Here is a 26,968-nt window from a genome sequence, read left to right as displayed (position 1 = left end):
GAGGGAAGAGCTCTGAGAGGAGGGGAGGACGGCCACCCGCACCCTGAGCCTGTAAAGGCAACCTTAATTCACCTTTGCCATGTAACATTGCATATTTACAGGTTCTGGAGAATTAGACATGGATATATTTGGGGGACCTTCATATAGCCTATTGCAGTGAGGGGTGTCATTTAATTCTGTTTTCAAAAGGGGAACAGTGCCAGCAGGTTTGTGTTCAACCACAGTTGTGCTTAACCATGATAGCTCTGTTTGCACATGGCACAGAAAGGAGGGGCTCAAGACTAGAAGAAGGATGTAGGGGTAAAGGAACCAAAGGATTCAAGACTGCCAGGTTTCTGTCTTGGGGATTGGGTGCATACTAGGGCCTTCTCCAAAGAGTGACTGGACAAACTAGACAGGTGTGTGGGGAAAGTGGCTGAGATCCAAGCTGGTTCTAATCCCTGCCACATTTCCACGCTGCCAAAGATCATGAGAGCTTGGATGTGACTGCAAGAGAAGACTTGACAGAGCAGAGGAAGAGGAGCCAGGACATGCCCTACCTGGTACCTGACACTTGGCTGTGGGGCTACAGACAGGGAGGATTGCATGGTCAGTGTGGGTCCGGACAGGGAAGGGAACTCTTGGGCAACTGCAGGGACCACAAAATGGCAACATGTATAATTATTTTGAATGAGAAAAAAAGCAGTATGGCAGAAAGAAAGACTCTGGGCGCAGAGCACTGGACTGTTTGCCAGGGTTAGAGGTCTAGGTCTGCCGCCTGTAGAAGAGGGACTAATGGTGAGGCCTCCGAGGCAGCCCCCTCCCAGCGTCCTCCCCTCCTCGTCCCTGAACAGTAAAAGAAACCCTAGGGGGCCACCCCAGGACATGGGGGTGGTCTGGCCTTGGATCGCCTCTCGCCTCACAGCCTGCAGGCCTCACAGCCCCTCTCCCTTCAGCACCCAGAAAGGATGGCGGGTGGGATGGAGGAGGAGGAGTGGGCAGACAGAGCCGTGTGGGGATTCGCACACACCAAGGGGCGGTTTGTATCCATCCGCTGCAGCGTCCTGCGCTGCTCCTTCTAACCTCCCGGACCGGCCCCCCAGCCCCCGCCCGCGGGTCCCATAGATTGTAGTGGCAGAAACGTGACGATGGTCGCCATGTAGAGGGCCGCGTTGGCCCACTGAGGCAGGCTGAGGTTAAGCTCCCCCTTGGGCTGGGTCTCCTCCAGGCCCGGCCCAGGCCCCGGCCACGCCCCCTCGGGTCGGAACTACGGTGGGCCTGGGAGGGGGCGTCGAGCCCATTCGTGCCGTATCCTTCCGCCCCCCTTCCCGACACCCTCGCTGCCAGCGGTTTGTGGGCTCGTGCCGCATGCTGCGCAGCCCCTGCCGGGCTTGGTGCAGAGGCGCGGGGGGCGGGACGCCTCCTTGCAATTCCGAGCGGGCGGAAGGCGGGGGGCAGCTGAGTGAGGAGCTCTGAGGGGAGGACGACCACCCAGGCCCCGAGCCTGGAAAGGCAAGTAGGGGCGTGGTGGGGGCGGGGGCGGCCTCCCACTCTCCACCAGCCCACAGCCCGCGTCCAGCCCCTGGCGTCCTGGCGAGGAGGAGGCGACCCCGCTGGTCGCTGGTCGCTGGTCGCTGGTCGCTGGTCGGAGCCGGTCCCTGACAGAGGTGCGCAGCGCCGGGGACCCTGGCGAGGCGGCGGCGCGACCGGTGCTGGCGGGCCCTGGGCGCGGGGTGGCCGGAGAGTGCCCGCGGCTCCTGCGGGGAAGGCGAAACACGCTGGCTGCTCCCCAGCCGGCTTTCCCGGCGCCCGCGCCCCGCCCTCTAGGGTGTCTGTGCTGGGAGAGCGCTGGGGGGGGGCTGCTTCGGGAGAAATGGCGGAGCGGGAGCTGGGCTGGAGGTGGGAGCGCCAGGGCGCAGACGTTAGCTTCGGCTACTCTGGGCCCTGAATCTGGAAAGGGGCCTGTTGGGCCCAGCATCCTGGGTGCTCTCCTTTCCCACAGGCGCCTCGTTGATGTCAAAGTCTCATGTCTCCGCGGTAGGTCTGGCGATTTCAGGAGGCAGGGTGCATCTGTAGAGGATGGACTTGAGAAAAATTTGAAGCAGGAAAATAGCCTGGATTTCTGGAGGTGTGTGGAGATGGGGGTTGGTGGGCAGCAACCATTGACTGCAGACCCGAATTGGGGGGGTTACTGAGACCATAACAGCTCAGGCATCCAGGAATAAATCTTAGTTCTCCTGTGTACCAGCTTCTAGGTACTTCCTGTGACTTCCTTAATTCCAACCAAAATTGTGGGCAGAAAAAGATGGACTCGGAGGCAAGGGTGAGACAGTCATAATTACAAGTGCCACTACACAACCTGTTTTCTAGAATATGTGGGCACCCTTCCCCCAATTTATGCTACGCAAGGCAAAGGGATGTGGTGCACCTAGTGGTGAATCCTCAGAATTGGAGAAAGAAGCAATGGGAAGACTGTGACGTCAAGAAAAGATGTCCTTATCTGGAATCCTGAAACAGAGGGACTTGATAAAAACGAGAATATTTGGCCAAGAGGACTCTAAATGTTGAAAGACAAATAACGTGGACTCCCATCATTGGAGTTGGACTCCAATCAAGTGCTCAGTTTCTACCATGGTCTCCTGACTGTCTTATCTTTTTGTCTGTTTGTTCATAGGCTTACTTTAAGGCTGGTCACTTTCTGCAAAGAAGGAAAGGAGGAGGAGACAGACTCAGTTCTCTGCAGGTTGGTGCAAAGAGGGGCAATGCAGGGAACGGCTGAGTAAGATCATGGCAGGTCTTTGTGATCCACCTCTCCTGCTCTGCCAGATTTGCACACTGCCACAGCCTCTTTTGTCCATTTCCTGCAGGAGGTATTAGAAATATTTGGGTACATGTGGATTGGGCTGTGAATGAGAGAAAACCTTGGGTGAGGAACCAGCAGACAGGAAATGTTAGAAAAATTTGACCCTTAAACAGAAAGAGAGATGTTTGCATCAGCGGTCAGGGTGTCTGCCTGTCAACTAAGCACTCAGACTTCATTTTCTCCTGTATATTTACTTGGTCATAGTACAGCCTGCTGTCTGCTGTACAGCTTAATACCGCTGGAACAGAGCAAGGAGGAGGATATTGCACCACATCAGAGCAGGTTGGTATGGGAGTGGGTAAAACTTAGGGGGGTAGTGGAGACTAACACAGGTCCACAAGTGATTAGGGCCTAGTCTAGGGGCTCCTTAGCCCCATTACCAACATACTTTCTCCACCAGCCTCACACCTATTTTGTGGCAGGCCAAGTCTGTGGCATCTCTGGGCCAATCAGGGTGACAGACTTTCTAATAGCCAAATAGCCCCACCAATAATTCAAGGTCCAGTCTCTGTGTGTGAGTCTCCACTTGGAGTGACACAGTTAGAAGAGACTCAAAGCCCCATGCTGATCTCTCTCACTAGATTCACCTCTAGTGGCAGCTCTGGTGGTGTTGAAATTGTTGACGACCACTACCCTCAACAGATCAGCATCCATCTAGCAAGCATCCATTCTCCCCCAGCTTGGTTGTGCCACTTCTGCACTCTTGTGTGTAATATTGGCTGAGACTGATCTTGGGAAGGAGCCTTATTAACTGCTGGACTGGTGATTGACTCTAACTCATTTCTAACTGTATCGTCTGAATCGCTGAAGAATCAGAGTGTGAAGATACAGAATTGCGACACATCCGTCATAGAGGCTGAGACTGTGCTACTGATATTTAACACTTTTCTATAACTGGTACTATGACTGGGGCTGAGATTGAACCTAGTGCCCAAGCCAAGCCTGAAAAGAAGGCTGGAGAAGAGGTTGGAGGTGGAGCTGAGAGAGAGAATGACGTCCCGATGGTGGTCAGACCCAAGGTTAGGACCCAGGCCCAGGCAATGCCTGGGGCAAGGCCCAAAACTGAGTCAAAGGCTATGAAAGGGAAAAGAGCAAGGTCCAAAACTCAGTCCCAGGCAAAAGCTGGGGCAAGACCCCAAACTGATTCCCAAGTAATGGCTGGGGCAAGGCCAAGAACTGATGCCCAGACAATGTCTGGGGCAAGACCCAAAACTGAACCTCAGGCAGTGGCTGGGGCAAGGCCCAAAACCGAGGCCAGGGCAGTAGGTGGGGCACGTCCTAAAACTGAGGCCAAGGCAATCCCTGGGGCAAGGCCCAAGGATGAAGCCCAGGCTTGGGCCCAGACTGAGTTTGGAGCTGAGGCAATGTCCCAAACAGAGGACATGCCCCAGACCAATGCAGCAGCTTGGCCACTGGTCAGTATTGAGTCCGGGTCAGTTGCTAAACCTATGGCCCTATCTGTAGATAGGGAACTGGTAAATGTGGATCCCAAGACCTTTCCTGGCTCCCAGGGTCAGTCAGGAATTCAACCTTGGTTTGGATCAGGGGAGGAAACTAATACAGGGTCTTGGTGCTATCCCAGGCCAAGGGCCAGAGAGGAAGCATCTAATGAATCTGGATTCTGGTCAGCAGATGAGACCTCTACGATGTCTTCTCTCTGGGCTGGAGAAGAGGCCAATATCAGATCATGGCCCAGGGAAGAGGCCAATACCAGGTCCAGGCACAGGGCAAAACATCAGCCTAACCCCAGGTCTAGGCCCAGATCCAAGCAAGATCCCTATATTGATTCCTGGTCTGGGTCTGAGGAGGAGTCTGGCAACCCATTCTGCTTGTGGCCTGAAGAAAATACTAATAACTTGTTCAGACCCAGAGTCAGAGATGAGGCAAATGCTAGGTCCAAGCTCAGGACAAAGAGAGAGGACTTTTTTGAATCTGAGTCTGAAGATGAGTACTATAAGGAGTCCTGGTTTTTGCCTGGGGAAGAGGCCAATAGCAGATTTAGGCCCAGAGACAAGGAGGAGCCTAATACTGTCTTGAAGCCCAGAGCCCAGAAAGATGGTAATAACAGTAATAGGGTCAAACATGAGCCCAGGTTTGAGGAGGATGTCATCATTGGGTCCTGGTTCTGGGCAGAGAAAGAGGCTGGTGTGGAGGCTGGGGCTTCAGCCATCTGTGAGTCTACACCGGGAGATGAGGAGGGGGCCATTGGTGGGTCCTTGTTCTGGACTGAGGAAAAGTCCAGTTTGGGGGCTGTGGCCAGAGAAGAGACCTGGCAGGAGTCTGAAGAAGAGGCTATATTTGGGTCCTGGTTCTGGGACAGGGATGAGGCCTGCTTTGACCTAAATCCCAATCCTGTGTACAGGGCTAGTTCCAGGTTCAGAGATTCAGCTGAGGAGGAAATTAATACATCATCCAGGCCCCAAACCTGGGAAGAGGTCACTGTTGAATACAAACCTGGTCCTTATACGGTTGGCTTCCCATCCACAAGCTCCTTTAGAATTCCTGAAGAAGTATCCTCTGCATTCGTTGAACTGTTTGAGGGAAAGCCCAAGAATGAGGAAGGGGAAGATGAGGAATCTTCCCCTCAGGCCAATCAGCCTGACCCTCAGTTCACATTTCAGTATGAACCATCCTATCGGTCAGTCAGGGAAATTCGGGAGCATCTTAGGACCAGGGAGAGTGCAGAGCCTGAGAGTTGGTCCTGTAGCTGTATACAGTGTGAGCTTAAAATCGGTTCTGGAGAGTTTGAGGAACTCCTTCTGTTAATGGAAAAAGTTCGAGATCCTTTTATTCAGGAAATATCTAAAATCGCAATGGGTACAAGAAGTGCTTCTCAGTTTACCCGAGATGTCATTCGGGATTCAGGTGTTGTCTCACTTATTGAAACCTTGCTCAATTATCCCTCCTCCAGAGTTAGGACAAGATTTTTGGAAAATATGATTCTCATGGCTCCACCTTATCCAAATCTAAACATGATTGAGACATTCATATGTCAAGTGTGTGAGGACACCCTTGCACGAAGCTTGGATTCCCCTGAGCAGCTTCTTGGATTAAGGCTCCTTAGACACCTCACTATGACTACTGACTATCACACACTGGTTGCCAATTTTATGTCTGGATTTCTTTCCCTATTAGTCACAGGAAATGCAACAACGAAGTTTTATGTCCTGAAAATGTTGTTGAACATGTCTGAAAATCCTATGGTGGCAAAAAAGCTATTCAGTGCCAAAGCTCTATCGGTATTTGTGGGTCTCTTTAACTTACAAGAGTCACATGACAATATTCAAATTGTTATTAAAATGTTTCAGAATATCAGTAATATTATAAGAAATGGATCAATGGCGTTAGTTGATGATGATTTCAGTCTTGAGCCGCTTATTTCTGCATTCCACGAATTTGAGAGCTTAGCTAAGGAACTACAATCCCAAATAGACAATCAAAACAATCCTGATGGGGGACAACCAAACTAATATGATTAACCACCTGTCTCTCATCAGCTTTATGTTCCCAAAGAGCCCTGAGTAGTGCTTTGGTTTTCACAGTCTTGTTTTGTGTTATAACTTATATTTTTAATGCTGATGTTAACTTTGTCCAATTCTTGGCTTGAGCTGGATCATTTTGTGGATGCCAAATGAATATTAGAGCTGAAAACATATTTGTTGATATTTGTCTTGCTGTCCAGATTGCAGTATTTTTCAGTATTGAGCTTTCAATGAACTGAGTCTCCCTATGTAAGCTACCCTGCTGTTTGTTGTTTAAACATATGGTTCTGTATTTGAGTGTGTTTTCAATAAAGTTCTGTGTGAAAATTGGCAGAAGTGACCCTTCTTCACTTTAAAATCCAGGTGCAGGTACATTGTGCACACTTATAAACATAGATAATTAGAAGTATGACAAGCATACCCTCATTGGAAAATCCCATTCCTGAAGCTTAGGAAGGAAGAGATTACTGTGTGGGCTGTGGTACTTGAGTAATGTTTCAGAGAAGAGAGACCCACTTAAATTGGTCACTGAAGGGTAGGATAAGACAAACCATTAGGTCATTCTTGGAAGTGACCAGTGGTAGTAAGAAAAGTGTATATTGGAAAATCTGTTTTAGTAGTGTGGATGTATCCTCTCTGCCTGGAATAGGTGAGACAAGTTTATTGCGGGATGCAGTTGGACTGAAGCCAGTTTGGAAAGCTAAGTCAGCCAAATCTGCATATTTTACAACTCAAAAAATGCAGGTGTTGCTTCAGTGCTACGGAAAGAAAGGGTAGGATAGCAAACCAATTAAATGGAGTCAGGAGTAAGATTTTCTTTGTGATCATAGTCCAAGAAAAGTATTAAGGAAATACCATGCATAAGTAGATATTAAAAATGATCTATTGCCTGGCCGACGTGGCTCAGCTGTTACGCATCGACCCATGTACCAGGGGGTTACCTGTCCGATTCCCGGTCAGGGGACATGCCCTGGTTGCGGGCTTGATCCTCAGCAGGGGGCGTGAAATGACACTGATGCTTTTATGTCTGGTGAAATAGAGAATACCGTCATCTATGGAATAATACATACTTTAAAAACGTGTGTGAATAAACTCAAGTTTATGCAAAATCTATGCAATTTCAATACGACCTTTTAAGAAACTTCATATGTTCCATAGCCTGGAATTAAATCTGCCATGCTAAAAAATATTTCAGAGACAGACATCAGGGAGATAGAAAAATTAACAACAGGGCTTTTTTTGTTTTAATGTGCTTGCTTCTAGTGCCTCAAGGTATAGGTAGGCATGTTGGAAAGTATAGTTATGTAAATGAATAAACTATATGTGTTAGAAGGAATTTATAAAGTCACTTAGAAAAGTTAGAAAAGTGGGCTCCCATGAGAATTAGGAAACCCTAGCTTTTTTAAATGAAATGCTTTAAAGAAAAATTATCAAGGTTGCTAAGTTTATATTAGTCTCGACTGTACAAAGATGGCAACTTTTTTACATAACTATTACATTCAAAAGATAACATTTCCTTCCTGGCCGGGCATGGCTCAGCGGTTGAATGTCCACCTGGGATCCAGGCGATCGAGGTTTGATTCCCGGTCAGGGCACATGCCCGGGTTGTGGGCTCGATCAATGACTCTCTCATCATTGATGTTTCTATCTCTCTCTCCCTCTCCTGTCCTCTCTCTGAAATCAATAAAGATATATTTTAAAAAACAAACAAACAAACAAAAAGATAACATTTCCTTTCGGAATGACAACAAAGTTCTGGAAGTAGATAACAGTGATGGTTGTGCAACGTTGTGAATGTACTTAATGCCACTGAATTGTTCACTTAAATGTGATGCGTTTTATGTGTATTTTACACAATAAGTAAAAAGATCATACCATACTTTCTGATAGAAATTGCAGAAGTCAGGGATAGAAATGGTTTGGAGTGGGAATCCAGACCCATGAGAAATATATTTTATTATTTTTAGACATGGTGGAAAAGTTATTTTTGTTTTGTCTGAGGATGCTGTTAATTTTTTAAAAGGTTAAAGTATGACTCAAATTAGAAATGAACATGTGAAATATTTTTCAGCACAATGAACTGCTAAGATTATAAAAATTGTTGGAGGTAAATGTATACAATATATACAATATAATAAAAACAAAATATAGTATATTAAATTTCATACACGCATAGAAAATAAACGTGAGGATAACATTGCTGGGTTAAATACAAAACTGGTTAATATCATAAGGGCAATAAATGCCCTTATATTATCAATGATAGTAGCCATTATGTTATCTGTTCCACTGAACATAAATCATTTCTATTGGACAGAATATCTACAGGTTAACATCAGCCTCTCAGAATTGAAAACTTGCTCAATCAATAGAAAGTGAAGCCCAGCCCTGCACTGAAGTAACATCCAGTAACCTATGTTGTCTTTTACCCAAGATTTGTCTAATTTTTCTGACAGTGCAACATGCTTTTCCCTCCATTCTAATATGCAGGGTTTATGGCAGCGATTTTCAAACTTCTTCATCTCATGGACACATAAACTACTAAAATTCTGCAGCACATCAAAAATATATAATTTTTTGCCAATTTGACCAAAAAAAATAGGTATGATTGTGATTTATTCACACCGGATAGCTATTGTTGTGTTGGCTGATCTCATTTTTTATTCGACAATCCAAGGGAAAAGAGGTCAGTGCCCCTAATTAGTCAGGTATTGTATGCTTTAAAAATTCGTGCAGCAGCGGTGGAAAATCGCTGGTTTATGGAAATAAGGCAAAGTGGCAGTTTCGCCTCCCGTCACAAACCACAGGTGTTAACAGGGATTATTCTTGTGGTGGAGTTTTGAATGTTTATTTTGCCTTGCAATATTTTTCAGGACAGATCTGTGTGTGTTAACATGTCACCCCGAATTTTAAAAAGAATATGCAAAGTCACTTGTCTCCAAACTCCGCATCCAGTGTTCCTCGCCAACCCTGGGGTCCCAAAGAGCAAGGCCCGGGCCTCGGGCTGGAAGCTTTGGCTCCGAATCCAGCCTTCCTCTAGCTCTCCATCCTCACCACGGTCAGGAGCTTCAGGTTCCACCAGCTCCTAACTCAACCCCGGAGGCAGAAGACTCCGCTCTTCGGTGCCGCAGGCCTGCGGAGAACTCGCCGACTGCGTGGTCACGTGGGCTGGCGGCGGGTCACGTGACCGCGCTCTCCCTTGGGCGGGCCTAAAGGTGTGTCCGACGGAAAAGAGGCATGAAGGCTGTACACCTGAGGATTGACAGACTCCAGAGGGAGGAGTCGTAGGATGTTACTGTCGGTGGGTGGCTGTGTCGCCCTGCCGCACCAGCTTGAAAACTAGTCTCAGGTGACCAGAATTACAGCATTTGTTGGCAAAGAGTCCCGCAGGCCATCGCGAGCGTCTTTGCTGGGTCTGTCTCTTGTCCAGGAGCTCCAGAGGCAGGAAGTCATCCTGCGGGAGGCACACGCGGAGAGAAGCTGTGGTCGCTGGAAGAGGAGGAGGTAGGTGCTGAGAGGGTGGGTGCTCGGAAATGGCATCTGCGGGAGGTGGGGGCTGAAACTAGATCCTGGTACTGGAAGTGCCTGGGACCCTCCTGCTCCCTCCTGCCTTCTGAACACCCCTCCTCTCCCCCCCCCCCCCAGGCTCCCTGCCCAGTATTGAGTGATTCTGGGTTTCTTGGTGTGAGTGTGGGAGGTGGACACATGGAAGGAGTTGGCATCAGGGGAGCCCGGAGTTAAGAAACCGTGAAGTGACATTTCGTGAACAAACGATTCATATAAACCAGTGATGCTGGCTCTGGAAGAGCAGGTGTGAAGAGGGGAACCCCGAGCAATGCCCCTGTCCTCCCACTTATTCGCCACTCTATTTTCTGTCTTTTCCAGAGGATGGGGATTGCTGAGACCAGCTCAAAATTGAGAGAGGGTGGAAGAGGAGGGGGCTGGGGAATACATCTGCCTTATGCTCCAAGGCTGCAGCTACCTGGAGATGCAAGAGAGGAATGAATCTCAATTTCAGCAGCTCTAGGAAAGGGGGTTTGGGGACAGACTCTGGAGGAGGGAACCTAGATGCTGGGGGCCCCTGACAGAGGATTTCTCTTTGGGATACTGCCAAGCTTTCAACTCCCAAGAGAATCTCTGGATCTCAGCCCTGGGCAGCCTCTCTCTCCCTTCTGGGAATACAAAAGTGGCTACTCCATCTGAGGTTCCTTCCATTTTTAGTCCTAGGCTTCAGAGTAGGATCTTTCTGGGAAACACCTGCAGAAAGTGCTTTAATGGATGGTCCCGTAAGTTCCCCTCTGCAGACCCTTTGCTTTCTTCCACGTGTTTTGCTCTCTGCCCAGTTTTTTGGACTTGTTCCTTTGGTCTCATCCTACATAGCAGCCCTTGATAAGTTATGGTCTTCTTTCTAACAGAATCTTTCCACACCTGAGGAGGTCATGGGAACCCCTGATGCCCCAAGGCTGGATACCAAGGCAGTTTAGGAAAGTGTCATTAGTAAGTAATTAATTTCCCTAAGGCTACTCATATTTTTATTCTCAGTAGAGTTGAAACTATGCTGTAATACTTTATACCCTCCTGTTTACATTTAAAAGCTAGGACTGAGCAGTGGGTATGCGGGGTAAAATTACAGAGATTGAGGCCTAGGACTACCTTCTCTCTTACCCCTGCCTCTTTGTTATCCTCTTTCCTCCACTCTCCAGCAATATAATAAGTATTGGGGCCAATTTTCAGATTATGGTCTTTCAGAGGTCTTCCAGCTTAAGCTCTGTTGTCTTTGGTCTGTGTCTGTGTGGTCTTAGAGTTTGACAAAAGAGACTACCTTAAACAGGGTGTGGTATGGAAAGAATATATCTAAACTTTTTCCCTGGTTCCTGGCATAGACCTTCAAAAAACCTTGGGAATTCTTGAGTGATAGGAGTGTCTTTGTTATGCTAATGAATGGACTTTTGGTGGGCCCTTAGATAACTTCATGATGTGGGCTGGTCCCTAGAAGAACTAACCACTTGATTAGTTAGAACTTTAGGCCACAGAAGGAAGGAGGGCTGGATTTTGGGTTCAATCTGGTAGCCAATGATTTAATCAAGCATACATAAGGAATCCCCAATGAAATCTCAGGGCTTTGTGGAGCTTCCTGGTTGGTAAACACACTAATATCCAAGGAGAGTGATTTGTTCTGAACCTATGGGAAGAGGGCATGGAAGCTGTATACCTTTATAATGAACTATAATGTGAAGTATAGTGCTTTTAGTGATTTCTGTGAGTTTTTCTAGTAAATTATCAAACCTGAGGGAGTATGGGAACCCCTAAATTTGTAACTGGTCAATCAGAAGCATGAGTGGCACCGTAAGACTTGTAACTGGCATCTTATCTGAAGTGGGGCCAGTATTAAGGACTGCATCCTTAAATCTGTGGAGTCTAATGCTAACTCCAAGTAGTTGGTGTCAAAGAATTGATGTCAGAACAATGGTGTCATTTATTTATTTATTTATTTATTTATTTATTTATTTATTTATTTATAATATATCTTTATTGATTTCAGAGAGAGGAAAGGAGGGGGGGAGAGAGAGAGATAGAAACATCAATGATGAGAGTCATTGATGGGCTGCCTCCTGCACACCCCCGACTGGGGATCGAGCCTGCAACCTGGGCATGTGCCCTGACGGCGAATCAAACCCCGATCTCCTGGATCCTAGGTCGATGTTCAACTGCTGAGCCACGCCCAGCCTGGCGGTGGTGTCATTCTTTTAGCAGCCACTGCAGGATTAATATCTGTAAACCTACCTCTGATCCTATGCACCATACATAAACAAGTTAAAATGAAGGAGGCAGAGCCCAGAAGTATATTGGGGGGTGGGGCAGCGTATGTTTTTGTGACACGCGCCTGCATTTAAGTGATTTTTCAAGCTCTCTGTAATTTTTTTCTTATCAGAGCTCTCTCAGCCTAGAATTCCTGTTGGGGTACTGCATTATGTTTGGGGAGCTTCATGTTGTGGTATTGCTTCATACTGCTTATTCCCAGATTCATGAGAAGCAAGTACGTAAGCAATTCACACCTGTGGATTTTTTAAATCTCAGCCAGAGGGCAGGGTAAGAGGTGTGTGTGTGTGTGTGTGTGTGTGTGTGTGTGTGTGCCCAAGAATGAAGATGATTATCTATGTTCTGATCACTCCTTGGCCAGGATCACCTCTCAGTTTTTTTCTGGGGTATAGTTGAATTAAAAACCTTGTCACTCATGTGGCCCTTTTGTTTCTGCCCCCTTTTTGGATAAATATTACATGAATCTCATGTAATAAGATAATAAGGGTCTGTTCAAATGTCGTCTGAGCCCTGGCTGGGGTTTCTCAGTGGTTAGAGCATTGTCCTGTGCACCAAAAGGTCTTGAGTTCAATTCCAGTCAGGGCACATAACCAGGTGATGGGTTCAATCCCCAGTTGTGGCATGTGCGTGAAGCAACCGATCAATGTTTTTCCCTCACATCGATATTTCTCTCTCTCTCTTTTTCCCTCTCCCTTCCTCTCTCTCTAGAATCAATGAAAAACATATCCCCAGGTGAGGATTAAAAAAGAAAAGTCATTTAACCAGCCTGGGGATAAAATAAGAGTGGATTTGTCATCTCTCCAGTCACGAATGAAAAAAGGTGTCTTCTTACTGCACAGCTAGAGACTCTTAGCACCCACTGACACACTCTGTCCCCAGTTTCAAAAGAGCACCCTTCAATGAGATCTCATCTGTAAAATACTACCAGGTTCCCTATGCAGAGTTTCGAGGCCCTACACCCTTCCATACAATTCCACCTTTCCGACTCCATCTCCCACCACATTCTTCCAAGTCAGGGTCAGGACTAGAATGAGATAAGGACCCAGTTTGAGGAGACACTGACTCTCAGGAGCCTCATCCTAATCCAAACCCTGCTCCACTTTGCCTCCACTCAAGCCACATTGGGCTATCTGCTATTTCCCGACCCAATTATACTCTGCTTTATTACTTCTGTGCCTTTCCCCACTGTTCACTCTATTGTCGCTACTCTCACAATCCTTTCTCTGTCTAGGGAAACATGTCCATCCTTTTAGGCTCAGCTCAAATTCTAGGGTCCTTTTGAAGTCTTTTTGATACCCTCACATTTACTCTTTGCCCCTTGGTAGGTAGTAACTCCTCTGTCCTGTGTACCTGCAGTTTTTTATTTGCCCCTATTTTAGCTTTTGTTTCTTTATACTATGTATTGGAGTCTTTTTTTTTTTTTAATATATCTTTATTGATTTCAGAGAGAGGAAAGGAGAGGGAGAGAGAGAGATAGAAACATCAATGAAGAGAGAGTCATTGATCAGCTGCCTAGCCCACAACCCGGGCATGTGCCCTGACCGGGAATCGAACCCTTATCGCCTGGATCCTAGGTCGATGCTCAACCGCTGAGCTATGCCCGGTCGGGCTGGAGTCTTTTTTAATAAATAAGACAGAACTAGTGTAGAGGGGCAGATAGCATAGAGGAAGAAACTTGGACTCTGGAAGTATCAATCAAACCCATCTATCTGTCTGACTGCAACACCTGAGCCTTTTGTTACTTGTGATAGTAATTACTATTGATATATTAGGTGTTTAATATGTACCAGGTACTATTCTAAGGGTTCTGCATGTATTAACTTATTTAATCCTCAAAACAAACTTATGGAATACATGCTGTTGTCCCCATTTTACATATGAGGAAGCTGAGGCACAGATTGGTTAAGTAACTTGGCCGAGCTCACTGAGCTGGTTAATAGAAGAGCTGAGATTCAAACCTTTGTGGTTTGAATCTGGAGCTGGTGTTCTTTACCACTATGCTATGTCTATGTCCCTCTAGTGCTAATTATCACTAAAAGCTGCCATCATCTTCATCATCAGATTTTCTGTTCCTTATGTTACTGGAAAGGGGACCTGACCCTTAGTGGGTCTGCCTAGGGCCGGCTGGTAGCATGTGGATTCTTAACTTCATGCAGGAAAAATTTAACAACATGAGTCCAGGTGAATTTTAGAGGACATTTATTAAAGCTGGGGACAGTGAAACAAGGAAGAACTAGGGAAATGAGCCTAGGCTGGTCTGCTTTGGCTCACTAAGAAGTCAGAGAAAAGGGGGCCTTGGGGACAGGTTCCAGGGGTTAGCTCGGGATGAACTGCCACTGCCCATTGCTGCCCTGGTTACAAGCCTCATGGGGTCCCTTTGTGTTTAGGAGATGCATACCTGTGGGGAAAGAAGGGAGGCAAGGAGAGGGGAAAGGGACTGGTGCGGGCCAAGTCCTTTGTCTTGAGGCTTTTCTCTTTCTTGCTGGCTGGAATCTTAGGCGCGGTCTCAGGGGAGGGTTTCAACAAAATATTCATCAGTTTTCTAGGTGTGCTCCTTCAGGGTCGTGGTCTCCACTATTGGTCAGTGTCCTGGGTCCTTAGTCACTGCAGCTGGTCCTGGTGTCATCCACCTGGTTTTGCTGCTTTTCTAGGCCTGGAGTTCAAATACTACTGAGGCCTAGATGTTATCTCTAGGGAGGTGACCTTCTGTATCTGCTGTAAATTGCTCTGCCAGTTTGTTCAGCTATCAGTCTGTTTCCCTATTCCACTTGTCCTGGCTTACTGGCCTATCTCACAGCTTGTAGCAAAGTACTCTATTCATCATAAAGAAACTTAAACCTGTGTATTGTTAGACCTCCTACCCCTTATCCCCTTTTTCCTGTGTATAAGCCTATTCCACCTTTTCCTTCCTTCCCAATTTAATAGTCAATCATGGTCCATCATTTTTATAACACTTCTACCTTATCATCTAGTGCAGGGGTGGGGAATGTCTGGCCTGCAGGCTGTATACTGCCCACGAAATCATTTGCTCTGTCCCTGCCACGGCAACCAGAGGTGGGGCTCAAAATTCATTAAATCTAGAAGCTTTTTTCATAGCTAATTTTTTTAAAAATTTAAAAAATATATCTTTATTGATTTCAGAGAGAGGAAGGGAGAGGGAGAGAGGGAGAGATAGAAACATCAGTGATGAGAGAGAGTCATTGATCGGCTGCCTCCTGCACGCCCCTGACTGGGGATGGAGCCCGCAACCTAGGCATGTGCCCTGACTGGTAACTGAACCTCGATCTCCAGGATCCTAGGTCGATGCTCAACTGCTGAGCCATGCCTGGCTGAACAATCCTAGCTCTTGATAAATCCCAAATATCCACCTGTTTTTATACCTGTGTTGCTTAGTGCAGTATGCCTGGGGAAAGTTAACCAAAACTTTCAGAATGTTGACACTATGAATTTATCTTCCTCAAACTCAGTACAGCCCCCTGAATTGAACGCAGATAACCTCTAATATCTTTATATTATGGACATTTCATAAGGGTGCACTTTTACACAATGACTCTGAACCAGGCTTATCTATGAGCTCAAGTATTTAATGTACCTCTGAACCCCCTAGATAAGTAAGGGTTTAGGTTTTCTCCCTGAGGCTTTCCTTTTAAATCTAGGACAGAAGCCAGTTACAATTGTCAGACCTCTAGCAACCTTTAGGCAAGGCATTCAGAATCTACAGTTTTCCTTTCACATGGAAACATGAGTTCTGCCACTGGTTTTCAGAGGTAGGTGCTCACTGAGGGACAAAAGTCAGGAACTATTACTCACTGAAGAGTTATTCTTTGCCTAAGCATACATATCATTTAAGATTGTTCCATTTTCATATAACAAGTAACTGAACTGAACTAACTTAATAAGGAAATTTATGATCCAGGGATTGGAAGTACTGAGGCCTTGATGGTTGCTTGATTCCACTAAGGACTCAGTTTTTTTCCATCTCCTTCTGCCATTCACAGTATCAGCTTCCATCCCAAGGCTGCAAGCTTGATGGCTGCAATGATTCTAGGAGTCAAGCAACTTCCTGAGGAAAAAAAGGAGACAATTTTTCCTGATTGCCTTTTTTTATGAGTGAGGATACTTTTCTTAGTTCTTCTGCAATCTTCTCCTAATGTCTCATTGGGCAGAGTTTGAATTAGATCATCACCCTTCCTGAACCAGAGAGTACCAAAGGAACAGATTACCCCTAGACAATGTAGACTCACTTCTGGAACTGGGATCAGCCTCCCTGTGGTACATGACCACAAGGAGAAGGGAGGCATACTTATGCAAAAATGATGTTCTTTTAGTACGGGGTTAATTATGGTAGGCAAAACAGAGTATTACAAAGCATTAAGGTTATAGTAACAAAGAGCACAGGGCAGTGTCTTTCCAATTAAGACCACTAAAAGCCACCATGGAGTTCTCATTTACCCTTTCCTACTTACCCCAGCCTACCCCATAATATGACTAGATTACATTTTTAAAAGGAACTAGAGAGACCTGATACATGCTGGTATTTCAGAATATCAGATAGTTTTTCATTTTCCAGATCGAAGTTCAGCTGAAAAGAGGACAGAAGCTGTTCACTGGATGTTAGCTACAGAATTAAAATCTGTAGGCCAGATTTCCAGTGTCAGTTGCCATGTAAAGAGCTTGGAAGTCATTGCTCTTACACTTATAACCAGAAAAAATGCTGACCAAAGTGAGAATCAGGGACTTATCTTAGACCCATGAGAAAACAGGTCACAGGGCAAATGACCACCTGGAATTCTGGAGAAAAGACAAATCCAGAGAATCACAGCCTATCTCCCCTTACATAGTGCACAAACAGCTAGAGACAAACAGGAGAGAAGACTTAAATAGTAATTTGGACAAATTGCTGGAGACCAAGTTTGGAATAGTATGCGAGTGGGGTTTAGAGTCTTAGAGGTTTAGTAGGCTTTAAATCCAGGAACTCTAGCAGGTTCTTACAGTGAAGATTCCAGAAAGATCTCCTCATGGCTCTGACAGTGGAAGGGGAAGTATGCTCATGTGAAATACACCCAGAGCTTTCTCTGTGACAAAGGCCTACTCTGCAGTGGAAAAGACTTTCCCAGAGCCTTATCCCTGCTAAGGCAAAGGCATTCCTCCTAACCACCCCACTCTATTCTTCCATTTTCATGTAAGGGGGGGAAAGAACTAAGAAGTATTTGTGAAGGACACAGCTTAGGGACACAAGCCCACAAAGGGCTGGAATTTAATTGTAAGATTATAGAACACTTCTCTACACGTTTTTACCATGTCACAAGCCTCCAGTATAATAGGAGTGGAGTACAGCTAAAAGAGCTATAAACATGCAGACTCTCTGCCAGGAGTATTAGGGAAGCCCAAAGATAAGAAGGAAAACAAAAATAAGGACACTTAAAGGAATTTGAACGCTGGCACCTACAGCTACAGCAGACATTACACACAGCTCAACTGCTAAACCAGCCTAACATAAAACTTCTTGAAAAGGGTCTGTTCACCTCAGTTCCTATTGCCCAGTTTATCATATACAGCTTTCAACAAAAAATTAAAAGGCATGCTAAAACACAAGAAAACGCAGACAGAATACAAAGCAAACATCAGAACCAGGCTCATATATATTGTAGACTGTGTAATTATCAGGGAAGTTAAAATACGTATGTTTAATATGTTAACAACTCTAAAGGACAAACTAGGCAGGTGTGTATGGGAAATGGCTGAAATCCAAGCTGGTTCTAATCCCTGCCACATTTCCACGCTGCCAAAGATCATGAGAGCTTGGATGTGACTGCAAGAGAAGACTTGACAGAGCAGAGGAAGAGGAGCCAGGACATGCCCTACCTGGTACCTGACACTTGGCTGTGGGGCTACAGACAGGGAGGATTGCATGGTCAGTGTGGGTCCGGACAGGGAAGGGAACTCTTGGGCAACTGCAGGGACCACAAAATGGCAACATGTATAATTATTTTGAATGAGAAAAAAAGCAGTATGGCAGAAAGAAAGACTCTGGGCGCAGAGCACTGGACTGTTTGCCAGGGTTAGAGGTCTAGGTCTGCCGCCTGTAGAAGAGGGACTAATGGTGAGGCCTCCGAGGCAGCCCCCTCCCAGCGTCCTCCCCTCCTCGTCCCTGAACAGTAAAAGAAACCCTAGGGGGCCACCCCAGGACATGGGGGTGGTCTGGCCTTGGATCGCCTCTCGCCTCACAGCCTGCAGGCCTCACAGCCCCTCTCCCTTCAGCACCCAGAAAGGATGGCGGGTGGGATGGAGGAGGAGGAGTGGGCAGACAGAGCCGTGTGGGGATTCGCACACACCAAGGGGCGGTTTGTATCCATCCGCTGCAGCGTCCTGCGCTGCTCCTTCTAACCTCCCGGACCGGCCCCCCAGCCCCCGCCCGCGGGTCCCATAGATTGTAGTGGCAGAAACGTGACGATGGTCGCCATGTAGAGGGCCGCGTTGGCCCACTGAGGCAGGCTGAGGTTAAGCTCCCCCTTGGGCTGGGTCTCCTCCAGGCCCGGCCCAGGCCCCGGCCACGCCCCCTCGGGTCGGAACTACGGTGGGCCTGGGAGGGGGCGTCGAGCCCATTCGTGCCGTATCCTTCCGCCCCCCTTCCCGACACCCTCGCTGCCAGCGGTTTGTGGGCTCGTGCCGCATGCTGCGCAGCCCCTGCCGGGCTTGGTGCAGAGGCGCGGGGGGCGGGACGCCTCCTTGCAATTCCGAGCGGGCGGAAGGCGGGGGGCAGCTGAGTGAGGAGCTCTGAGGGGAGGACGACCACCCAGGCCCCGAGCCTGGAAAGGCAAGTAGGGGCGTGGTGGGGGCGGGGGCGGCCTCCCACTCTCCACCAGCCCACAGCCCGCGTCCAGCCCCTGGCGTCCTGGCGAGGAGGAGGCGACCCCGCTGGTCGCTGGTCGCTGGTCGCTGGTCGCTGGTCGCTGGTCGCTGGTCGCTGGTCGCTGGTCGCTGGTCGGAGCCGGTCCCTGACAGAGGTGCGCAGCGCCGGGGACCCTGGCGAGGGGGCGGCGCGACCGGTGCTGGCGGGCCCTGGGCGCGGGGTGGCCGGAGAGTGCCCGCGGCTCCTGCGGGGAAGGCGAAACACGCTGGCTGCTCCCCAGCCGGCTTTCCCGGCGCCCGCGCCCCGCCCTCTAGGGTGTCTGTGCTGGGAGAGCGCTGGGGGGGGGGGCTGCTTCGGGAGAAATGGCGGAGCGGGAGCTGGGCTGGAGGTGGGAGCGCCAGGGCGCAGACGTTAGCTTCGGCTACTCTGGGCCCTGAATCTGGAAAGGGGCCTGTTGGGCCCAGCATCCTGGGTGCGCTCCTTTCCTACAGGCACCTTGTGTCTGCGCAGTAGGTGTGTTTTTAGCAAAAATGAGAATGAATGGGTAGATTGAGAAGACACTAAAGTGAAACGTTTGCTTGCCTCTTAATACAGCAGTTTTAGTGCCTTCCATGTTTGGATCTTGAACCCAATTAAATGCAAGCAAAAGACAGGGTGAGGAGTTCATCGACTTTCACGGGAAGGGTCCATATAAACTGTGCTAGTAATCCACCTTTCTTATTCGGGATCTGTTTACTCAACATCCCAGCCTACTTTAATATTTTGAGGTAATGGCGGTTCAGAACGGAGGGGAAAGTTTTCTGAAGAGTCCATTTGGAACGCATGAAGTCAGTCTGTTTATTTAATTTCTAGGTCAGGAAACTAAATTCCATCTCCATCTACCCCTTAAAGCCCCTCATTTTGGTGCAGAGACAGTCTCACAAAAGCTTTTGTGGAGTTCCTGAGAATGAATATCTGAAGAAACATGGGCGTTAAGAGAGATTTATTTACTTACTGATTCTTGAAAAGGAGGTGAAAGACCTGAACTCTGGGTATCTGTCCATTAACCTGATCTTTTTCTATCATTGTCAACAGGTTTTCCTGGTGCTTTGCTGAATACCCCTCCCTTTTTCTGTATGGCGTGACTCTTCTCCAGCTGGAGGACTGTTCTTTGGTAGGAAGGATAGCATCTCCTAAGGTCCCTTGCTGTGTGGTACAGGTGGTAAGTGAGATAGGATCTATGCATGCAGAGAGAAGGGGAAAGGGTAGGGGCATGCAAAGATGCTATTGAAAGAATAGTCCCCATTATCTTTACTCCTTTCTTTCTAAATTCATTTGCCTATTTTCCATACCCGCTCTTGCACCTCATATTTTTGTTCAGGGAAGAGAGTGTGCCCTCTGCTGGGAAAATCGCTGACTTCAGAGTTGGGAGGTGTAATTAGGCAAGTTGCAGGTCTTGGGGGAATGGATGGGGAGTCATTTTGCAGGATCAGACAGGTGGGAGACATTTAACATGACCTTGAATGTACAAAAGCATATGTTATAACACTTGTCATGAGTGTCGGGCCATCTCAATCTCTTCTGTTTTCTCTCCTCTGCCTGTTTGTCTGTCTAGGTTTATTCCTTTAGAGGTTCCTGTAGGTAGCTGTTGACTTTGAATTTAATTAAGCAAGAGGACCGAAACTGCTCATTTGGATCCAAGGTGAGTGTGAGCATGAGCATCCCTATTTATTGGGGATGGAAATTGGCTGTTGGCAAGTGGGTGAGAACAGATGGAGCCATTGTCTTCCAACATTCTATACAGCTCAGGAAATGGGCATGGAGTGAGCTAAGATTGTGATTATAGGGTAGTTAATAGACAACTGGGAAATGAGGAGGGAAACCAGGAGGAGGACCAGGGAAGCCAAAAACACAATTGGCCCTTGAACAACATGGATTTAAACTGCGTGGGTCCACTTATATTCGGATTTTTTTCAATTGACCACAGTTGATTTGATTCACACAGTTCTACTGACTGTAGTTAAAAACCTGCATTGTTCAAGGTTCAACTCTGTTTGGGAATCTATGTGGAGAGCCGACTTTAGTTATCCATGGATTTTCAACTTTAGTGCCCCAACCCTTGCATTATTCAAGGGCCAACTGTATAACCAAAGCCCCAGATTTGGTATGCTACCTAGGTATTGGGTCTAGAAACCAGAGTGCATGTCTGTCTACCGAAATTCTGAATTCCAATCCCACCTGTGTTTTTGTCCATAGGTCTGCCTGTGATTTCAGCTGTAGGGCTTATCGACACTGGAAGCACGCAAGAAAGGAAGGAGATCAGTGCAGATTGGTGTGAGGCCTATCTGGATAGACCTGTATAGTATAGTGGTGTATACCAAAGGGGCTGGATGCTTGGTAGCCTCTCTCACTTTCAGCAAGGTTTTCCATCATCCCTGCTCCTATTTAATGCAGAGAAGAGTGTGGTAGTGCCTGAGCAGGACATTGTTGGGCATTAGTGGGAGTGTGGAAGGGCTAAAATGAGGTAACTGTCATCTACAATTCCACTTTCTCCTACCAAACAGTCCATCTCTACTCTCATGTCCTCTGTGGCTGTCTGCATAGATGAGCACAGTTGGAAGAGGCTCATAGTCCATTTCCTTCTTCCACTGTAGGTCCATATCCAGTGGCAGCTGTGGTGGCCTTGGAGTGATAGAAGATTATCACTTTCCACACTCAGGAACCAGCATCTTCCCTCAGTCTGAGTGCCTCTGCCCTCTGTCTGTATCATTGACAGAAGCTTTGTGTTTGGAAAGGGGACTGTGTGACTCCTGAACTGACATTTTTAACTCTTGCTACAAAGTTCTCTCTGACCCAGTGAAAGTGTGAGAACCAAGGCCAAGACTCTATAGGGCTATTGATATAACTGGGCTTTAACCATGACTGGGAGTAGAAACAAGGCCAAAAATGTAAAAAGGGCTGGCGTAGATGCTAAAACAAAAAGGGAGGCTACTGGCGTAGTCAGACCTGTAGCCAAGACCCAGGCCAAAGCAATAGCCAAGCCAGGGTTTCAGGCAAATGCAGTGGCAGAGGTGAAGGCAGTGTCTAAGAACAAGAATGTTACTGAGATGAAAGAAGGTACCCTGGCAAATTTCAGTCCCAAAGTTGAAGGTGAGGCCACTCGAGTATCTCGATGTTGTTCTGTGGCTGAGGTTAATGCTGAGTCCAAGTCTGTGTGTAAAGATAAGGCTGGTATTGATGCCTGGTTCTGGGCTGGGGAAGGGGCCAGTGTTGGTTCCTGGTTCTGGAATGGAGAAGAGACTGGTAATCGCTCCAGTGCCAAGGATGAAGGTAAAGCTGGTACTGGTCCCCCATCCTGTGCTGAGAAGTTGGAGCCTATGGCCGGGGCTAGCTATAAGGCTAGGCCAGGGGCTGAAGAGGAGGAGGAAGAGAACGTTATTGGGAACTGGTTTTGGGATGGAGATGAAACTAGTTTTGACCCTAATCCTAAACCTGTGAGCAGGATAGTTAAGCCCCAGCCTGTGGATGAAATTAATGAAAAAAATAGGCCCAAGGACTGGTCTGAGGTAACTATCTGGCCCAACGCCCCTGCCGTAACTCCAGCAGTGTTAGGATTTAGGTCCCAAGTCCAATCTGAGATAAGGCCTCCTTCATATATTGTCCTGACCTCGGCTGAGGAAAATACTCATTCTTTGCCTGAGGCAACAGTATGTCTTTCTAAGAGCACACCCTCATGCTCACAACCTCTCCCAGAGCACCCATTTGGTTCTGACCCTTGCATTCAGACCATAGAGGAGATTAGACGCCAAATCAAGATCAGGGAGGCGAATGGGATTAAGCCATTTGCTTGCCCTTGCAAAATGGAATGCTACATGAATTCTGAGGAATTTGAAAAACTTGTTACCTTACTTAAGTCAACTACTGATCCTCTCATTCATAAAATAGCTCAAATTGCAATGGGGATCATTAATGTTCATCCATTTGCCCAAGAATTTATTAATGAGGTAGGTGTAGTGACACTTATTGAAAGCTTGCTTAGTTTTCCTTCCTCTGAAATGAGAAAAAAGGCTGTAATTACTCTGAATGCCCCTTCTGGGAATGAAAGACACCGCAAGATTGAATTACATGTTAAACATATGTGTAAGGAAACCATATGTTTTCCTTTGAATTCACCTGGACAGCAATCTGGCTTAAAAATATTGGGGCAACTGACTGCTGATGCTAACCATCACCATATCGTTGCCAAATATTTTTCAGAGCTTTTTAATTTGCTTTCCCAGGGAAATCGCAAAACCAGAAATCTTGTTTTGAAAGTACTTTTGAATATGTCTGAACACCCAGTTGCAGCCAGAGACATGATCAATACAAAGGCATTAGCAGTGTTAAAACTAATCTTTAACCAGAAAGAAGCAAAAGCCAATCTCGTTAATGCCGTGGCCATATTTATTAACATAAAGGAGCATATCAGAAAGGGTTCAATTGTAGTTGTTGATCACTCGAGTTATAATACACTCATGGCCATTTTCCGTGAAGTTAAAGTGATTATTGAAACAATGTAAAATGAGCCAGAAATAAAAGAAGACAGAACAGTCCCAAAATTCTGATAAGGCTATCTGTTCTCAAAGAGCCTTGCATAATGTTTTTATTACAGTGTGCACATAAATTACATCTTGAACAATATTGTGACAGTCTCTAGATTTGAGCTAGACTGTTTTGGGGATATCACATATTACATTGTGAGCTGAAAATGTCTGTTGATTTTTATCTTGTGTAGATGGGACACTTTTCAACATTTTACTTAAGAAATTAGTGAACCAGTTCGTCCTAAGTAAGCTAACTTGTTCATTAGTATCTGCTTAGATCCATTTGTGGCTTCCAATGGCAAAAAAATAACCTTAACTTATAATCTAGTTGCAGAAGTAAGGCATTTACACACAAAAAGATAACTAACAGATTATACATATATTCGCATACACTCATTGCAAAGTGCACTCTCAATAACATAAAGAAGAGAGGAGTTTCTATAAGCTATTTAATGTAAGAGGAATTAGTTTTCCTCCTATTCTGCCTGCATCATATGTAATCTACACCACAGAAATGGCCTTGAATCCTAGATAAAATGTAGTATTCATTTTTAAATGTTTCTACTACATGTACAACTCATTGTTAGGCTATTTCATTTACCTCAAAGTCATCTCAGAAGAGAAAGGAGGTAGGTGTAGGGAGGAAACATTTGCTGGGTACCTGCTCTTATGTCAGATACTACGTTGGCTCTGTACTTTACAGGGTTCCCCCTGCCCCCTTCTCACAATGGTCCTGTGAGCTAGGTACTGGTAGTTTTTTCTTTTTTTATAACTCATTATTGTGGATCACCTCCAGTGAGAATTAGGAAGGTTAAATACTTTTTCCTAGATTTCCATAGCAGGCAGGTGGGATAACTGTTCTGTCTAATAACAAAACCCACTCCTCTACCTTACAGTCATTTCACTTTTTTAGGTGGTGGCCTTGAAGGCTCAGAGACTGGTTTTAATGATTCAGTTTGCTATAGATAAAGCCCCTGCCAGTCTTGCAATTCTTTACTTCCTCCAAATGCACGTGTCCATTAGGCATTTGGTGTTAGGAGAAAAGTCTGGGATGAGTGTACGGATATGAACCGGCAGTGTCTGGAAAACAGGAGGTACCCAAAACTGTTGAGTAAGATGTAAATTTGGAGTCATTAGCAAGTAAAATTTGCTGTATATCCTTCCTATCTTTTTCAATCTGATTGTACCTTTTTAAAGAGAACTAGAATCATTCTGCACATTGTTTCATACATTTAAAAAAGATCATTGCTTTCTTCCTCCTTGTAAAATCGTAACTTAGTTTTTTTATCATTTATAATTTTTTCCATTTCGTATGTGTGTCATGAAATATCAAAAGGCTCCATCTTTTACTAGTAGTCTAGTCCACTTTTTGCATTTGTACCAGCTAAAACTGTACAGGGTGGACTTAGAGAAATTTAGACCCAGAACTGCAACCTTATCAACACAGAACAGGAAAGCTAAGAGAGAAGCTGCTGCCTCAACTGATAGAACAGTGACTCCTGGAAGTCTTTATGGTTCAGAAAGCATCTTCAGGACTTTTGGACTGTGACTATGTTCTCTAAGTCTCATGGTAGGAACTACAACCCCTGGTCTAAGCTGAAGAGAATGTCCCAGTGTGCAAAAATTCTGGATTATATGCTTTGAAATTTTTAAACAGTTAAGAAACTAACACACAATCATACTGTGATTACTGTTTGTAACTTGCTTTCCCCCCACTATCTGTATATCAATAAATACGCTTCTGCAACATATTTTTGAATCTCTCAGTTTGTGTGTGTGTGTTAACAGTAGTACCTAATGCCTAATCTTTCATTGTATATCCTCTTAAACAATATGTACAAATTCTCTTGCAAAAATAAGGCTACAGTGTTCTGCAACTTGCCTTTTCGTCTTTCCAATCTTTTCAATTTAGTATTATACAGATCTGCAGTTTGCTTTTTTTTTAAAGTCAACATGTAATGTTTTATTTTTTTTTTTATTTAAATATATCTTTATTGATTTCAGAGATAGGAAAGGAGAGGGAGAGAGAGAGAGAGAAACATCAATGATGAGTGAGTCATTGATTGGCTGCCTCCTGCACGGCCCCGACTGGGGATGGAGCCCAGCAATCCTGGCCTGTGCCCTGACTGGGAATCGAACCCGATCGCCTGGATCCTAGGTCGATGCTCAACCGCTGAGCCACGCCCGGCCAGGCTGCTGCTTGCTTTTTTATTTAATAGCTTTATGGAGATATACATAACATACATTAAACCATACATATTCAAAGTATACAGTTTGATAGTGAACATATATACCACCCCCAAAAGTTTCTTCATGCCCCTTTGTAGTCCTTCCCTCCTATCCCTCCCTGTATCTCCTCACCCTCAGACAACCACTGATTTACTTTATGACAATAGAGAATCATTCTCATTTTCTGTAATTTTATATAAATGGAATCAGTGCATGTATTCCTTTGGGGGTTCTGGCTTCTTTCACTTACTATAATTATTTGAGACCCATCCATGTTATATTTATCAACAGTAAATTGCTTTTTATTGTCAAGTAGTATTCCACTATATGACTATACCAAAGTTTGCTTATCCATTTACCTGTTGATGGACGTTTGGGTTGTTTCCAGATTGGGCTATTAGAAATAAAGAAAGCTATCAGCATTCATGTGTATATGAACGGACATATGCTTTGCTTTTCTCTTGGGTAAATACCTAGGAGTGGGATAGCTGGATCACATGGTGAAGTATATGTTTAACTTCTATTTTCCAAAGTGTTAACATTTTACATTCTTGCAGCAGTGTCTGAGAGTTCTGATTCCTCCACTTCCTTGCTAACAGTATGGTCAGTCTGTTTAATTGTAGCCATATCTCATTGATCAAATTTGCACTTATCTAACGACTAATGATGTTGGACATCTTATCATATGCATATTTGCCATCCATATACCTTGGATGAAGTATGTGTAAATCTTTTGCCTTTTTAAAAATTAGATGGTTCATTTTTGTTAATTTTTAAGAGTTCTTTATATATATTAGATACAAGTCAATTGTGAGATACGTGTTTTACAAATATTTTCGCCCAGTCTGTGGATTGTCTCTTTATTCTCTTAAAAATATTTTTTTGAAGAGCAGAAGTTTTCAATGTTGATGAAGAACAGTTCTTTTTACTAGTTGTTTTAGTGTTACAGAAGAAATCGTTGCCTAACCAAGGTTACAAAAATTTTATCCTAAATTTTATTCTAAAAGTTTTACAGTTTTAGGTTTCACATGTCAGTCTATGATCCATTTTGAGTTTTTTGTTTATGGTACAAGTTATAGGTTGAAGTTCATTTTTTGGCATAGTGATAACTAATTGTTCCAGCATGGCTCGCTTAAAAGACACTTCTTTCTCCACTGAATTTGTTTTCTGGACTCTATTC

The 26,968-nt window shown here is 45.7% G+C and overlaps 2 protein-coding genes across 25 annotated transcripts in view; both read left to right on the top strand.

Moving 5' to 3' along the window:
- The window catches only part of LOC308550754 (G-protein coupled receptor-associated sorting protein 2-like), a 28,289-nt gene extending 21,635 nt beyond the window's left edge, over nt 1-6,654 (top strand). The window contains exons 1-6 of one of the 18 annotated variants that reach the window (XM_081124922.1): nt 1,258-1,491; nt 2,021-2,107; nt 2,228-2,302; nt 2,654-2,722; nt 3,047-3,124; nt 3,424-6,654. In XM_081124922.1, coding sequence (XP_080981048.1) covers nt 3,745-6,312 — 2,568 coding nt within the window. In that variant the 5' untranslated portion in view covers nt 1,258-1,491; nt 2,021-2,107; nt 2,228-2,302; ... (1 more) ...; nt 3,047-3,124; nt 3,424-3,744 and the 3' untranslated portion in view covers nt 6,313-6,654. Of the gene's footprint in view, nt 1-1,087; nt 1,647-1,981; nt 2,108-2,227; nt 2,303-2,653; nt 2,723-3,046; nt 3,125-3,423 lie in introns of those variants that run through there. The other 17 variants (XM_081124921.1, XM_081124934.1, XM_081124932.1 and 14 more) reach the window with 17 other exon arrangements.
- LOC308550755 (G protein-coupled receptor associated sorting protein 3-like) overlaps nt 1-24,421 on the top strand; it is a 44,191-nt gene extending 19,770 nt beyond the window's left edge. Inside the window, exons 1-6 of one of the 7 annotated variants that reach the window (XM_081124939.1) lie at nt 9,198-9,828; nt 10,740-10,821; nt 20,072-20,198; nt 20,592-20,678; nt 21,233-21,308; nt 21,631-24,421. In XM_081124939.1, coding sequence (XP_080981065.1) covers nt 21,895-23,535 — 1,641 coding nt within the window. In that variant the 5' untranslated portion in view covers nt 9,198-9,828; nt 10,740-10,821; nt 20,072-20,198; ... (1 more) ...; nt 21,233-21,308; nt 21,631-21,894 and the 3' untranslated portion in view covers nt 23,536-24,421. Of the gene's footprint in view, nt 1-9,197; nt 9,829-10,739; nt 10,822-18,473; nt 19,152-20,071; nt 20,199-20,591; nt 20,679-21,232; nt 21,309-21,630 lie in introns of those variants that run through there. The other 6 variants (XM_081124942.1, XM_081124941.1, XM_081124938.1 and 3 more) reach the window with 6 other exon arrangements.
- Nucleotides 24,422-26,968: the final 2,547 nt, after the last annotated feature.

The sequence above is a fragment of the Miniopterus schreibersii genome (genome assembly GCF_964146895.1).
Source record: "Miniopterus schreibersii genome assembly, chromosome: X".
Taxonomy (NCBI): Eukaryota; Metazoa; Chordata; class Mammalia; order Chiroptera; family Miniopteridae; genus Miniopterus; species Miniopterus schreibersii.
This window is presented reverse-complemented; position numbering and strand designations above follow the sequence as displayed.